The 15,854-nt window shown below is 39.2% G+C and overlaps 1 protein-coding gene across 2 annotated transcripts; it reads right to left on the bottom strand.

The window, feature by feature from the left end:
• Positions 1-2,898: 2,898 nt before the first annotated feature.
• Positions 2,899-15,592, bottom strand: stc2b (stanniocalcin 2b). Of its 2 annotated transcripts, none has more exons than XM_089123474.1 (4): positions 14,968-15,592; positions 8,186-8,328; positions 7,722-7,933; positions 2,899-4,103 (listed from the first exon to the last, which is right to left on the bottom strand). In XM_089123474.1, the coding sequence occupies exons 1-4, from the start codon at positions 15,110-15,112 to the stop codon at positions 3,728-3,730; spliced, it is 876 nt and encodes a 291-aa protein (XP_088979600.1). In that variant the 5' UTR covers positions 15,113-15,592; the 3' UTR covers positions 2,899-3,727. The 2 variants fall into 2 exon arrangements, with proteins under 2 accessions (XP_088979600.1, XP_088979599.1); XM_089123473.1 differs by lacking the exon at positions 14,968-15,592 and adding an exon at positions 9,794-10,363.
• Between the last annotated feature and the right edge of the window lie 262 nt (positions 15,593-15,854).

Genomic DNA, 15,854 nt, shown 5'->3' on the forward strand with positions numbered 1-15,854 from the left:
GTATCTTGGTGTATAAGAGCTCGTCGTATCTCGGCGTAAGAGCTTGTGGTATCTCAGCGTATAAGAGCTCGTATCTCGGCGTATAAGAGCTCGTATCTCAGCGTTTAAGAGCTTGGCGTATCTCGTCATATAATATCTCGGCATATATACGAGCTCTTATAGAGCTTGTATCTTGGCGTATAAGAGCTCATATCTCAGATTATAAGAGCTTGTCGTATCTCGGCATATAAGAGCTTGTCGTATCTCGGCATATAAGAGCTTGTCGTATCTCGGCGTATAAGAGCTCATATTTCTGCTTATAAGAGCTCGTATCTGCTGCTGTGCCTGGGTTCAAACGCTCACACATCCATGTCACCCCAAAAGAAAACTAATAAATAAAAAGGATGATCTGGAAAAGACTATATTATTTCAAGTATTTAAAGCATGGCAGGATTTGCTAAACTGCATTAATGCTAATTTGAATGAAGATTTTCAGCAATTATATCCTCAAAGTAAAAAATATTATTTCCTTTGAAAAAACAACACCCCCCCCACCCCAACTAATGCCACATTTTAATCTTAATTTTAATTCAAATACACTACCGTTCAAAAGTTTGGGGTCTGTAATATTTTGTTTCACGTTCATGAAAGGATGCTGCAAAAACCACTGTTTAAAACCACCGTTTTCTCTTTTTGTAAATTTACACATGTAGTCTATTCCTGTGATCAAAGCTGAATTTTCAGCATCATTACTCCAGTCTTCAGTGTCACATGATACTCAAGAAACATAACTAATTGTTAGTTTTCTTATTCCTCCCCAATGGGAGTCTATGGCAGCCCTATGAACCGCAATTAAGAAAATCATGAACATTGGTACACTTGTAGTGATGGTAATGAATTGTAATCTGTCCGAATTTGGGGTATCTATGACAAATTATATAGCGCCACCATCAGTTAAAAGAAATCACATTTGAAATGGTTAAATTGTTGAGCGCTTCGTCATCTAGAACAATGAAACGTAGTTCACCAGATTTCTCTCATCATGCGGATCACATTCAACATCATGCATTAAGACATCGTCCATTACAGGAATGGCCGTTTTGAAAAGAACAGCATTAGTTTTGTTGCTACTCCTCAAAATCTTTCTTACAAAAATTGTCTCAGAGGCTGTATCTCAGCCAAACTTTGATCTATCGAAAGGAAATGTTGAAGGGTTCATCGGAACAACGATCAGAGGGTCAATGCCAAATTTGGGAACAGTGACACCAGTGCAGGTCATGATGAGATCTGGAAAATGGGTGTTTTTGCACATAACCTTTGAACAGTTTGTCGTTATTGTGAGCTTGATATCTGTGAGGATTCCTTGTGTCATGTCGAATCAGTGGATACCTGTCTTGCCAGGATCGGATGCCATTAAGAAATGTTTTATAAATTGCAATATCTTTTACACAAATTTGACATATTGACACAAAATTTGGTAGGGTTAATTGACAGCATGTCCTGAATGTACCTGATAAGTTTGAATACAGCGCCACCTAGTGTTCCAGAGATATACGTTTTTTAAAAACATTCATAATAATAAATATTTCCTGAGCAGCAAATCCGCATATTAGAGTGATTTCTGAAGGATCATGTGACACTGAAGACTGGAGTAATGATGTTGAAAATAGTTTTTACTGTAATTATGATTAAATAAATGCAGCCTTAGTGAGAAGAATTTTTTTATTTTTTTTAAACATAAAAAAAAAAAAAATGTTTGTTTCCAAACTTTTGACAGCTACTGTAAATGTGCCCTTTCGGAATAAAAGTAGCCTATTTAAAAAACAAACAAAAACTTTTGACCAGTAATGTAATAAATAATTTTTCATTATTTTAAATTGTATATTTTTAAATGAATCCATCACATGACCCAATGAGCCCATCATATGACATGCGGAGTAAAAAATAAGTTTAACAAGTTAACATTAACATTTAGTTACTAAGACTTACTAATACGTTAGCATGTTTACTAATTCATTCCCTTGTTTTATAAATTAAATTAAAACAAATTAGTGCAACGTGGCCACAATTTACCAGAACGAGAGAACAAATTCTTAATTTGTGGCCACAATATGTTGCTGGGCTCCAAAATACATACATATATGAAGAGTTCAGATGCAAAAGCCTCTAAATGCCATTTGAAATTTTCTTCTTTAATGATGATTTTATTCAAACTTGTATATTCAAGTTCAGTAATTTCACTTAAATAACAATTAATAGGTAATTATCATCGCCATTTAAGTGAAATTACTGAACTTAAATATACAAGTTTGATAAAAATCATCATTAAAGAAGAAAATTTCAAATGGCATTTAGAGGCTTTTGCATCTGAACTCTTCATATATATATAATTGCTTTTAATTTTTATTTTGGGGTGACATGTGACCCAGACATGTTTCTGTGAGCTTCACCCAAACGGCCAGGCTTCAAAACAAAAAAATAATGAGCTTATGGAATGATGTCATCACTAAAACACAAGGCCCGGTTTCTGCAATAATGCTCTTCAGGGCTGCAGGCAGAGCATTCTGGAGAGTCTGAGGAATGCACTTAGTCCACAATCTACAAAGAGTGAAACACCTCTGAAATATCTGAGACTCTATCAAATACTGTCCCAGTCCGTGTTCTCACAGAAATACCCTGTCATTGCTGGCTGGAGACTGCAGCTGATCTGTCCTTGAGTGAGGCAGTGAACAAGCCTTTCTCTGCACTGCAGGTCAATAGTTTGGGCATTTCTTAAAGCTGCTCTAAGCGATGTCGGCTGACGTCACTTCCTGTTGACGTTCGAAGTATTGTCAAACAAAACGGAGGCTAGCTCGACCCCCCCCCCCCCCTCCTCATCCGCATACTAACCCCCAAACCCCGCCCCCAAATCCTTCTTGACGGTTATTGGCTGGAACAGTTAGTTATGTTTCGTGGTGCGGGTTGGCCCTGGTTTGTTTTTGTTGCCGTTAGTGGTGTTTACTGAAGCGGGACATCGCTTAGCACACCTCTCTTAAAAGTCCCTCACCAACGCTGCATGCATTTGATTAAAAATACAGAAAAAACAGTAACATTATGAAATATTATTTACCCAAGTATTCAAATTTAAAAGAATTGTTTTCTATTTTAATAAATATACAAATGTAATTTATTCCTGTGATGCAAAGCTGAATTTTCAGCATCATTACTCCAGTCTTCAGTGTCACATGATCCTATAGAAATCATTCTAATATGATGATTTGCTGCTTAAGAAACATTTATTATTATAAATCAATGTTTTTGTTGCCTAATATTTTTTTTTTGAAGAAAGCTTGGTACGCCTACCAATCAAGCAAGATATTTTCTTTATAAACATTTTAATTCACAAAAGATGCATTAAATTGATCAAAAGTTACAGTAGAGACATGTATAATTTTACTATTTTGAAATAAACTACACTCTTTTGAACTTGCTATTCATTGAAGAATACTGAAAAAATTGTAGTATGGTTTCAAAACCATTTAACCAAAACCAAATCAGCATATTAGAATGATTTCTGAAGGATCACGTGACATTAAAGACTGGATTAATGATGCTGAAAATGTTGTATTTTAAAATATATTCAAATAGAAGACAGTTTCACAATATTACTGTTTTTACTTCTTTCAAAAAACAGAGAGAAAACAATAACAGTCCTAATTATTCCAAACGCTTGACCTGTAGTGTGGGCTAAAGGCACGAGGTCTTCCCTTCACCTCCTCTTGGTGGCGTTCAGAGCCCTCTTGAGCTCTTTCTCCACCTTAGAGGTGTTGTCTTGAGGATCTGAAGACTGATGTTCATCTTCATCTCCTCCTGTGAGCGTCCACACCGGTTCCCCGTCAGGCTCGGGGAGGAGCAGGCTGGCGGGAGGGAGGGAGTTGCTGTTGGCTCCTGGTGGGGTGGTGATGTCTGGGACAGGGGCGAGAGTGGGACTGGCCTGGTTCTCCACCTTCCCGAGGGCACAGAGACTCAGACTCCCGCACAGAGCTCCCCAGTTCTGCTCGCACTGAGTTCGTATTCGTCGGACGATGGCGACACGCACCTCCTCGCCGCATCCCAGCAGGACGTTCACCAACTCCACGTGGGGCCTTGCGGTGGAGGAGAGAAGACAGTTAGGACAGAAAATACATTGTTACCCACGTCTGAAATTGAAGTAGGGGTGTGCGAGATATTTTAAAATTGTTGTAGAAAAGTCCCCCTGTGGTGAAAATCAAGTGTTTAATGTTTTTTTTTAAGTCTATGTGGTGTTTGTAATATGCTTTAAGACAAACCAAGTCGACAGCATTGCTGAGTATTTTCACCTTAAAACTGCAGTGAACTAGCCTGGATGCCAGCCCGAACTCCGCCCACAACATTTTTTGGTTGGGAAGTTCGGTCTGGACTCGATCCATTGAGGAGTAATTATGATCAGTCAAAAAATGTTCGGGCCAATCAAATTGCCAGGTCGGGCTTTATACGATGATGGACAAAGAGCGCTTGTCAAAGATGACTGCAGCTGGAGAATTGAGATGACGAACAGGAAACTGCAATCAAGGCATTTGTCGATCGGAAAGATATTTTTGCCGTCCTTCCTACATGATTCGGCAAAAGTGTAACTTATCAGCTGCTCCAATGATCACTAAGAAGATGGGACGTAATGAAAAGCCTGTGGTCGTTGTGGTTTCTCCTTTGGTCGCACTCATGGAGGACCAAGTAAAAGAAGCAACACTCGTTATTTTACTTCTAAAATAAGTAAGTTCTGTAGCTATGCAAAGGAGTTGACTCACTGCGTTGCTCTGATTGGTTGTAGGTCTACCGACTATCCAATTGAGTGCAGAGTTTTTTTTTTTTCCTGGTTCAGTTAAGACACGCCTCATAATCAAAGCCCAAAGGAGCAGTTTCAGACTCACATTCTGAATAGAATATGAGTATGACGAAGTCAGGCTAGCAGTGAACCAAAGACAGTCTCAAAAACACGGTTTGAAATCGCTGTTTGTGTCGTCACAAACTACTTTGTAAGCAATCAGATCAACGTGTGATCGTCAACCAGTAGATCTCTGAGCTGAGTGAGTGAGTGGAGGCAGGGCTCATTTGCGTATATTCAAAGAAAATAAACGAAGCAAGGCCGTAGAGTTAAATTCAAGCTATTTTAGGCATGAAGAATTTTTTCAAGGAAGAAAAACTTTGAAATATGCAATTTTGGTGATCAAAGATGAGTTAAAGAGATACAAGCACAGGGAAACTTTAAACAATTAGCTGTCATTATCAAGTATGTCACTCAGTCTGCAAAAGTGTGTAAGCATGCTGTTTTTTTCCCCAAATTTCAGCACAATGGTAAATGTGACCAGACTGATCTTAACATGGCATCATGACTTTTGCGTAAACATACATGCCACTTTCGAGTCAAGTGGCGTGTTATCTCTACGCATTTTGAGCTATCCGCGTGTATCCGCGTGTATGCGTGTATGTCTATGCCATTAATGTCGGAGTGATCCCGCGTGTTTGTACACGCCGTCAAATGTCCGAGCGAAACGAAGCAAAACGTAGATCTACATCTGGGGAGTGATATTTTTTTTCCTAGGATGGTAAGGGAACAGTCATAAATGCCATTTACCCCAGAGACGGTTAGGTTTAGGGACGGGGTTGAGGTAAGTCATATATTTATACAGTAATAACGTTAAAGGTGGAATACCTAAGATTTTTGCATTAAAATATCCCAAAATCACAAGGCCAGTGTTATATATTTAGTTAAGATGATAACTCACAATATTCCATATGTTTCAAACAATGTTTAAATCGCGAGAAAATTGAGATTTTAACCAAGGAAACGGGGCGTATGAGCAGGGGTGAGCTGGGAGTCGCCAGTCAATCGCGTCATATCCGCTTACCTCGGTTTCCGCTCGTACTATGTGTAGTCCTGGACAAATGCGGTAGTTGTAGTTGTGCGTTAGCGTCTATCAAGCAACAAACGTCAGCTTGTTTTGCGCATTTGTTATGGAATGGAGCACAATTATTCTTTTCATTTATTCTCGGAATGTGAACTGTTGGCTGTAAAGGGGGTCGCACACCGGACGAGAAGCGCCGCGCCACGTTTAGGACAACTCCACAGTATCGAACACCGGACGCGCACTTTCTCATCAGTGTATGGCCAGCAATATTGTTATGTTTAATGACAGGAAATGAAGATAATGTCTGTTCTATGTTATGATTGTACTGTACAATTAAATACAATCGTTGCTGAGTCTGCATTCTGAAAACTTTACCTCAGAGCATCCGTTCACTGAATGAATTGAGACTCTCACCTGAAAAATCTAATAATAACATCAGCAATTGTCATTCAAGCAGCTGATTTCTGTAAATGACTGCAAAAAATGCATATTGCAGCATAGGGCGAAGTCGGGATCCATTAGCAACGATTTGAGACAAAACTAATTAAAATTTTATATAAAACTATGTAAATGGCGCTCTGTGGCGCAGCGGGATTTTGAACACGGTCCTGAGACGTTGGTATGTGAGGTATGTGTACACTTATATATAATAATGTGTTCGAATTTTAAAGATGTGGCGCGACGCAGCGCTGCAGCTTCTCGTCCGGTGTGCGACCCCCTTAACGTTAATTTTGTGAAACTGTAGCTGTGGTTGAATACTTACACGACATGAAAAGATGCGTCAAATGTACATTTACATAGATTTTTTATTTTTATAAAGTTACCAAGGAGGACCAGCCACGTCAACTCCTTGCAAGAGACCTGCCCCTTCAAACCCTCTCCACCATAGCTTCGCCCAGTGACTCGTACAGTAACATCTGTGATAACTAATTTACTTTTAAACCTGACTTTTCTTGCGGTTATTTCAGTTTAATGAAAAACAAGCATGTCATTAAACGCTTATATAAATCGAACTTTACCTCATCCATGACAACTAATTTTCGATTCCCGTCTGACTGATTTATCCACGGTGGAGTTGAAAACAACAGTTCCCATCATTCCGCGTTCCTCCACGGCGTCATCGTGTCATCGCCGTTGTTGTTGTTTTGAATGTAGCGCCCTCTAGCGGTATCTGAATCTTAGGTATTGTAGCTTTAAGTCAACGGCGTTCATAAACATGCTGAAAAGCGATTATGCGTGTTGATAGCGCGCCAAAAATGGAAATACTGATCTCATGAAATGGCGTATGTATGACACGCTATTGGTTGATCATGTGTGAGTGACAGGTTTCCCCGCCCTCATCCTCAGAGAAGAGAAGAGATATCACTGCAAGAGGGAAGGGAAGTTATTTTGATACATCATTTATAGTAAACACTGCAATAAGAATTGTGACTTCATGACTTAAAGGTATAATTTCAATTTTTTTATATTAAAAATATGTATTTTTTAAAATCTCAATAATACAATTGTAATTTCATGCTTGTAAATGCTTCTTTAAATGCAGCTTCTGTTCGACTTCTGCATTGCAAAATGGATTTACTTGCTACTGACTTCTTCTGACAATGGAGTTTAAAAAATGTGACCGATGACGAGGTTCAGGCTTTCTTAAGCTTAAACTCCTAGCCGGAACTGAAAAGTAGTCAGCAGTCCTACGTCACCGCACTATTTGCCTAATCTTCACGGCACTTTAGACTGTGGTGGAAATGCAGAAAGCAATAAGTCTCTGGGAGAAATGCTTCCGGGTAATTACGGCGGAAATGCGGCTAATATTGCACAACTCTTGAATATTGAAGAACTCACCCTTTAGGAAACAGGTCCTTGAAATGGATCATCTCCACCATGACGTTGACGTTCTCCGTCACTGCTGAGCAGAGGTTGTGTTTGACGTAACACTCGCGCTGCAGCTGGAACACCATCTCTTTGACGGCCAGACACTTGCGGCTGACGCAGCTGAACCTGTGGCGCAGTCCGTGGGCCATACACTTCAGCGCGTCTTTGATGAACGATTTCCCCTGCGGTGATGCAGAAGTCCTTCATCAACCCGGAGCACGTGCAGTTAATGGCAAAATGCTGACCAAGAAGATTTCAGCTTGAGTATGTCTAATGATATGAACGTAGTGGGCAAACCGCCAGCTCTTAGTAACAAGGTGCTGTAGGTCTCAGTGCAAACAAAGTAGGCTAGATACCACTCCAACAGTTACAGTGTACAAATTACAGTGTACATACCACATATTGGGATTTGAGTGAATAAGTCAGGATCATACCTGGGAGTCAAATTTGCCTGCGTTGTGGAGGAATGTCATGCAGATGTCATGTAGTCCTCGGATCTCGCATGAGTTGTTGTTAAAGCACTCGAACATGCCGCAGCCCACATCACCTGCGTTTACCAGACACTGCTGAATCTCCGCTGGAGAACGTTTGAAGGACAGAGAACATTACAGTTTTTAGAGCAGTTACACATTACTCTTGCCATAGTAGCTCATTACATTTACATAAAAAATAAAAAATGCCTAACAATGTTTAAGTTTTAAGGGATGTATGCGGGCCATTTCACCGAATGGATGCCATTTCTGTCCCCATGTACAAATATGCATGAGAATTAACTCTAAAATACATTTTATTATTTTATTCTAAAAGTCCTGCACATTAACCTACCTGCAAATGTAGGATTAGTTACCTGTCCTCATTTTACCATGAAATATAAACTTTCATTTTTCCCCCTTTTGCATTGTTGTGTCATATCCCATCAGAGTTTTAGACATTTTTTTTTCTTTTCTTTTTTTTTTTGAAGTTTAGTATTTTAGATAAGATACACATTTTAGTTGTGTCTCCAGGTTTTTACTCATCCCTGTTACCACACATTCCACCATTTGAAAAACTGGGAAAATTCCACAAGACACGTTTTCAACAGGATATTGCATCATATGTATTTTCTGAAGGCCATTAGAAGATCTTTAAGTATACAGAAGACCTAATATTTGATGATATTGTAACTACGACTGGGAAGGTCAATCTTAACATTCTCTCCTGTTACCTGAATTATTTCTTAGATGTTTGTTCATTTTAAAAATACTAATTTATGGTAGTCCACTGGAATTTGCTCAGTGTCCTCATACTTACAAATGTAATTTACATAACTTGATTGCAGCTGTAATTACATGCTAGTATTTTTTAAAATATAAGTACAATGTAAAAACTTACGTACACAATAAGTCCATTGTATCAAATTATTAATTTCAGTGTAAGTACACTTAATATAAAGTGGGACCGGTTGTAAAAATCAGACGGATTACGTCTGGATTTTTGGTTACTGGATTAAAAAGCTTATTGCTATCTAAGGAATCAGCATGTATAATTATTTCAACAGTCTGGAAGACCCCCCAACAATTGAAGAAAGAAGAAATGGAAGACGGCACTGTGGCGGCAGTATCAAGTTAAGCAGGGCACTCCAGCGGCAGTATCAAATTGGGCGGGCACTGGTTGGATTGAGTTTCTTGGGAGCTATCTTGAGAAGATTGTAACCAGATTAAAAAGAAGCGAGACTTAGATGGTCTTTTGTTTGAGGCTGAGGTTGGAACAAATGTAAGAATGAACGGCGTCTGAGGACCAGCGACCCAGTAATTTAATTGGATAATCAGGCAGATCTTTTTGGGCTGCGGTGGTAACTGCTCCAATACCTAGTAATTGAAAGATTGTTTTCGTCAATGAAAAGGGGGTTGAGCAGGGAGGAAATCTGAACCTTCCAGGGTGCACGAATGACGCAAAGAGATTGATATGGCTGGATGGGAGTCGGTAGACTGAAAATATGGATGGGAACATTAATCAGTTTTGCTACGTTTTATGAGAAAACGGATGGTGTCATTATCCAATACCTGGAGGTCGGAGAAGGTTGGGTGGGTTGAATTTGGAAGTGGTCATGATTTCAGAAGTTTTGAGGAACCTGAAAAAAGACAGGGTTAACATCCAGAGTTCTTGCTGTATCGGGGGGCAAATGACCAGAATGGAGGAAAGTCAGCCATTTAGCGTAGAGATCAATGGTGAAAGGTTGCCTTGAATCAGGGAGAGTGGGTTGTTTTTTGGATTCCTTTGGTTAGAAATGTAATCTGGGGGTTTGTTATGGAGGGACATGGCCATAGATTAATTAGAGTAAATTAATTAGAGAAAAATAGAGTTTGATGGTACTGGATTGGATGGACTTAACTTGGTTGAGATATGTGACAAATTAAGACATTGAAATGAGGGAAAAGTTGGAAAAAGGCTGGTTGTAGGAGAAATGAAATTATTTAAAAGCTCCCGATGCTGTCCAGTTGGATTGTAGTGTTCTAGGTGACATGGCGCGTAGTCCAGAGATAGGGAGTGGAAGTGTTTGAGTGGGTGAGTTATAGGAATATCAAGTCTGAATAGGGAGGAACTAGGGCAGGGGCTGGGGCTGGGTCCACCTCTGGGGCTAATGCTCTGAATTTCTTTAGAGAAACGAGACGCGAGTGCGTCAACAGTTTGGTTTTGGCGGCCTGGAATATGAACAACTTAGAAGATTACAGAATTGTTTACAGGTGGATAACCAGGTGCGGCGTCCTAAGAGGGGCAGGATTTCAGTGGAATTTGAACAGCCTTCGTTTATACAGTGAACAGTTGGCAGATATAATTAAAAAAGAGCCGAGTATGTGGCGGACTGATTTGACATAGAGAGCTAAGGAGGTCATGTTGAAGCGAACCATTGACTCTTGTAATATCCTCACGTAAAATCATCACGTAGGCAAACCATATATAAGCACAGTCAAACTCACCTAAGGATGTTCTACAGTCTTCAGAATCCCTCCACCACCCTGTCTCCTCTCACTCACCAGGTCACTTCCTAAACCTGGGGGGTGGGGGTACTCTGCGTTTGGGCCAATTACCAAGATCAGAGACCTCTCCCCAGACAGCACGCCTAATACGTTTACCAATTAAATGTATCCGAATGATTTGTAAGTGTGTGAAGTGGGAGATGAAAGGATGCCATTGGCATACTATATGCATGGCGTAGTTTAAATGGCCAAGCTGGGATGGCAAATCACGTTTGGTGCACTGAGGTGCTTCGAGCTGATTGGTGGAGATTTGAATTTAACGGTTAATTCCAAGGAACTCTAGGGATGTGGTAGGGCCCGATGTTTTCTCTGGGGACAGTGGAACTCCTAATTCAGAAAAACTTTCTGAATGGTAGAAAGAGGAATGGCTGGAGGATAATGAACCAAGTAAGGGACTGGATAGTTGTTTTGTAAGATTCCAGTCTTCTGACATTGCAGTGAAAATTAAAGTTTACGGCAAAGTAGAATTTCCCCTTCCAGCAAATGCCAAAAAGGTGCCAAAAATCTGGGTATATGGGCAATGACTTTGAATGCAGATGAAGTAATGTCTACTTTTGCTAACCAGGCTCCGAAACCAGCATTTTTAACCCTCATGTGTTGTTCAAAACCCTATAACACTTGTGGTGTTCGCGGTCAAAAATGACCGGCCCATAAAAAATAGCTTATAAATCACTTATTATAGCATATTTTCACCCAATCTTGGATTCAATCTTTTTGTCAACTTGTTCTCTTTCAATTAGGACTGGTTTTATATTTCTGTTTGCATCTGATTAATCATGAGCCTCGTTTGTCTGAGAGTAGGCATCTCATTTTTTGAGTAAAAAAATTAATAATTTATGAGTAAATTTGGAAATATGAAATTTTTTTTTGAAAAAAATGGCTACTGTTCATCACACTAGTCTACTCTAATGTTTTACCAGGAATTTTGTTTTGAAACTTTTGTTTTGTAAAAAATATGGAACATAGTCACACTTTTGGTGTTCCCGGTCAAAAATGACCGGCCTATAAAAAAATAGCTTATAAATCACTCATTATACCATATTTTCACCCAATCTTGGATTCAATCTTTTTGTCAACTTGTTCTCTTTCAATTAGGACTGGTTTTATATTTCTGTTTGCATCTGATTAATCATGGGTCTCATTTATCTGAGAGTAGGCATGGTCAAAAATTGTCACAATGGGCGACCATTGAAAGTGAATGGGAGAGACTGAAAATAACAGAACAATTTAGTTTTCAGGAGCATGTTCATTATTTTCATGTACACATATGAGCATGTGTGCTTGCAAACATCGAGCCCTTGGACCTGTGCATGTATCGATACATTTATACACACGCTAATTCATTTTGTGGGATGAGGCTATAGAACTGATGAATTGAGGCGTGCCTGGATAAGTGCCCGGATTGCTTGGAGGGATGGGATTGAAAACGGGGCATGAGGAAGGCTCATGTGTGGCAGAATTACACAAAATGCAAGACACACTTCGGCAGCGCAGGAAAACCTTATGGTAAAGCTCCCCAGTGAAGACATTGATTCCACTGGGTGACTCAGGCCACACATTAGGCTGTAATAGGTGAAATAATGAGTACCGCCGTAGGTGTTAGACCTACGTCTAGTGCACTATAGCAAAATTCAGCTATAGTATTCGATTGGATTCGGGATTTCAATTTTTAGGGTTGATGATTATGGGACCACAGTCAAGGGTGCGATGGGGTTCACTAATTAAAACAGGGGTCGGCATGGGCACCCTGACTGGTCTGCGGCTCACAGGCAACAATTCTTCTATTAGAAACAGCATCAACTTCTTGAGCAATTTGAGCTACAGTCAATCGGACCACATGAGCCAGCCTTCGCTGTCCACGTGTATCAATTAGCCATGGTCGCCCTTCCTTGGACAACTTTTGATATTGACCACTGCAGACTGGGAGCACCCCATAAGAGCTGCAGTTCTGGAGATGCTCTGCCCCAGTTGTCTAGCTAACACAATTTAGCCCTTGTCAAACTCGCTTAAATCCTTACGCTTGCCCATTTGCAAAGGCAGCCACACGTTTTGGTTTATTTCACAGCTGAGTGGATTTGATTGATACTGAAAGGCAGGAGGGAGAGAAATATCAGAATTATGGAGAGAGGAAGCAATTAGTGTCTCACTTGTGGGTGGGGTAAAGATGAGAGTCTCTATCGGAGTGGCCACGGAACTATGTACTATACAATAGTTCCGTGTACACGGAACTGTTGTCAGTAAAAATGTGGGATTGGGTGTGCCAAGCTAAAAGAACTAACTACGAAAAGTGGTAAGAAGCTATTTTTTATACATTGGTATTAATTAGAAGATTAGATGGGAAATTACATTTAATAACTTCACTTCATACTGTTGTGTATACTTTGAAAGGGAAGGTGTTTGAAACTATACATACATTTTTGTATACAAAATATCCTTATATAAAGGGATACTCCACTTTTTTTGGAAATAGGCTCATTTTACAACTCCCCCAGAGTTAAACAGTTGAGTTTTACCTTTTCGAATCCATTCAGCCGATTTTACTGATATTTAGAAGACTATCAGTAACCAGACAGTTTATATGGGTCTGGTTACTGATATTCTTCTAAATATCAGAAAATCGGCTGAATGGATTCGAAAATGGTAAAACTCAACTGTTTAACTCTGAGGGAGTGGTAAAATGAGCCTATTTCCAAATAAAGTGGAGTATCCCTTTAAAACCTTATAAACTACAATCACTGGTTTCCAGGAACGGCCATATCGTTCATGAGATAATCGAGTTCTGGCGAAAAGGTGACCTCTGACCCAACCCGACAGACTTTTTACTTTTTTTAATAAATAACCATAAATTGGGTTGATAATTATGGGATCACAGTCAAGGATGCGATGGGGTTCACTAATTAAAACAGGGGTCAGCATGGGCACCCTGACTGGTCTGCGGCTGGGCAGACCCCATACACAACAAACTGTGATGCACAGTGTATTCGGACACTTCTTCTATTAGAACCAGCATTAACTTCTAGAGCAATTTGAGCTATACAGACCTCTCCTGAGATAATTTTTTTTCTGTTTTTTTTTTCACCATAAATTATAAGGTAATTCATAGTTTTTACTTGACAGTTGATACTAGTATAATTTGACAGTATACCAGTAAAATTGCATATAATGTTTATTTTTCACTGTATATGATAAGGTTTTTACTGTAGCATTTTACAGTATTTTCCTGTCATTTATTTTAAGTGTAAATGATGATAAAAATGTTATATAGGCTAGTTTTTTTTAATATATATATATTATATTATATATAATTAACTACGCCACAATGGATAACAAGGACATTTTCTGAAAGATTGTGATTGAGAACACTGAAATAAATTAAATAATCATACTGTTCCATGTCTGTTATGTTTGCCGCATTTGTTTGTGGCACTGTCCTTGTGTGGACTTTGGTAAGGTTCGAAATGCAGTGTTCTAAATTTATGTTCACCATATGCAAATTGTCATTGAAGCTTTATGGCAGTAAATATTTGTTATAACAATTGAAAACATTTCACAGCGTTGCAGTAAAACATAGAAACCATGCCACAATTGCAATTAAATATAAATAATGATGTAGCCTACCCAAAATACATATTTTTTAAAAAAAGTTATAGGCTACCTACCTGTTTTTACTACCACAACAAAAAGCCAGATCAAAAGTTTAAGGGTCTTTTTTATAATATACAGAGATTTTAATTAAACGTTACAGGAACACCCATGCCGATTTAAAACATTTTGAATGTTATTCATCTACTTTTTAGTCAACATCAGTGGAAAACATGTCAAGTAAGAAAAAACAGAAGTAGGACTATGCTGCTGCTAGGTATTCCGGTTACTCAGATTGTCAGCACTAAAGTGTCATATTTGTTCTATATTCCTAAAGATATAGCGAGGTGACGTGCTAATAACGTCATGCACAACGTTTCAAAATTACCTATTTATTACACTGAAAAAACAAACCTTATGCCATCCATAGCCATAGGATAAAAACGTATAGGCTATATAAACTTTTTAATCCAGTTGTTCTTTTTTAATCCGGTATGACATAATCTCTGGAGATAAATTGTTTGATACGACAAAACTTTGATAGTAAGAGTTCAAACAACCACACGCAAACATGAGCTGTCGTAGATTTTCTGTGCATGCACTGCGCAAAAGCGTACCTGTGTTCTGCAGAGAGAGTCTTCTCTTCTGGATGTTCACTGATCTCTCTTGAGAGGTGTCATGAGCACTGCTGGAATCAGTCGCGTGTGTTTGCCGCACCGCCAAGAGCAATATAAACACTGCTATAGTCAGTGGCACACGCATGTCTCGTGAGGGTGATGAGAACGCTGTCTAAAACTGCGAAGATCTTCGGATCACTGTGGCATTACCATGGAGAACGAAGCCCATGCGGTGGAGGGAGCAGAGCCGACGCGAAGTGAGGATCGGGGGTGTGTGGATGCTGACTATATTTCCTCCAACTCGTGTCAGTTTGGATGAAGGAGGTGAACAGGTGCTGACCAATCACAGACACCGGCGAGACGTCCATTCGAAGTTCCCACACACATTGGGGAAACCGGGGCTAGTTGTCAGAAGCTGTTATAGTTGTATTTTACTTGTTACAAGGTTTGAGTCAACCCGGATTATATTTGTGAATTATAAAATTGTATTAATGTGATATAAGCCTAGTTTGATATAGTTTTTCTTGTATGTTAAGTCACGGCAGTTTGTCACACAGTTCATATAGGCCTATGTTGTAATTTTATACTATACTATACTATACTATACTATACTATACTATACTATACTATACTATACTATACTATAATTGATTAACTGCAATTTCTGCTGACCAAACCATTGCTTTTTGTGGCTTTTATTGTTTTGATTATTTGTTGTTGTAATTGGTTGTGTTTCCCTTTTTTAGTGTTTACATTTTCGTGAAAGGCTATAAGGTCTATAACATGGGTTTTCAAACTGGGGTCGAGGGGGTCCCGTGAAAATTTTCAGCTGTTCAAATAATAATAAGAATTTGACAAAATTCTAAATACTGGTCTGTAATTATTTG

Source organism: Pimephales promelas, chromosome 19, assembly GCF_988280905.1.
Source record: "Pimephales promelas chromosome 19, fPimPro1.hap1.1, whole genome shotgun sequence".
NCBI classification, from domain to species: Eukaryota; Metazoa; Chordata; class Actinopteri; order Cypriniformes; family Leuciscidae; genus Pimephales; species Pimephales promelas.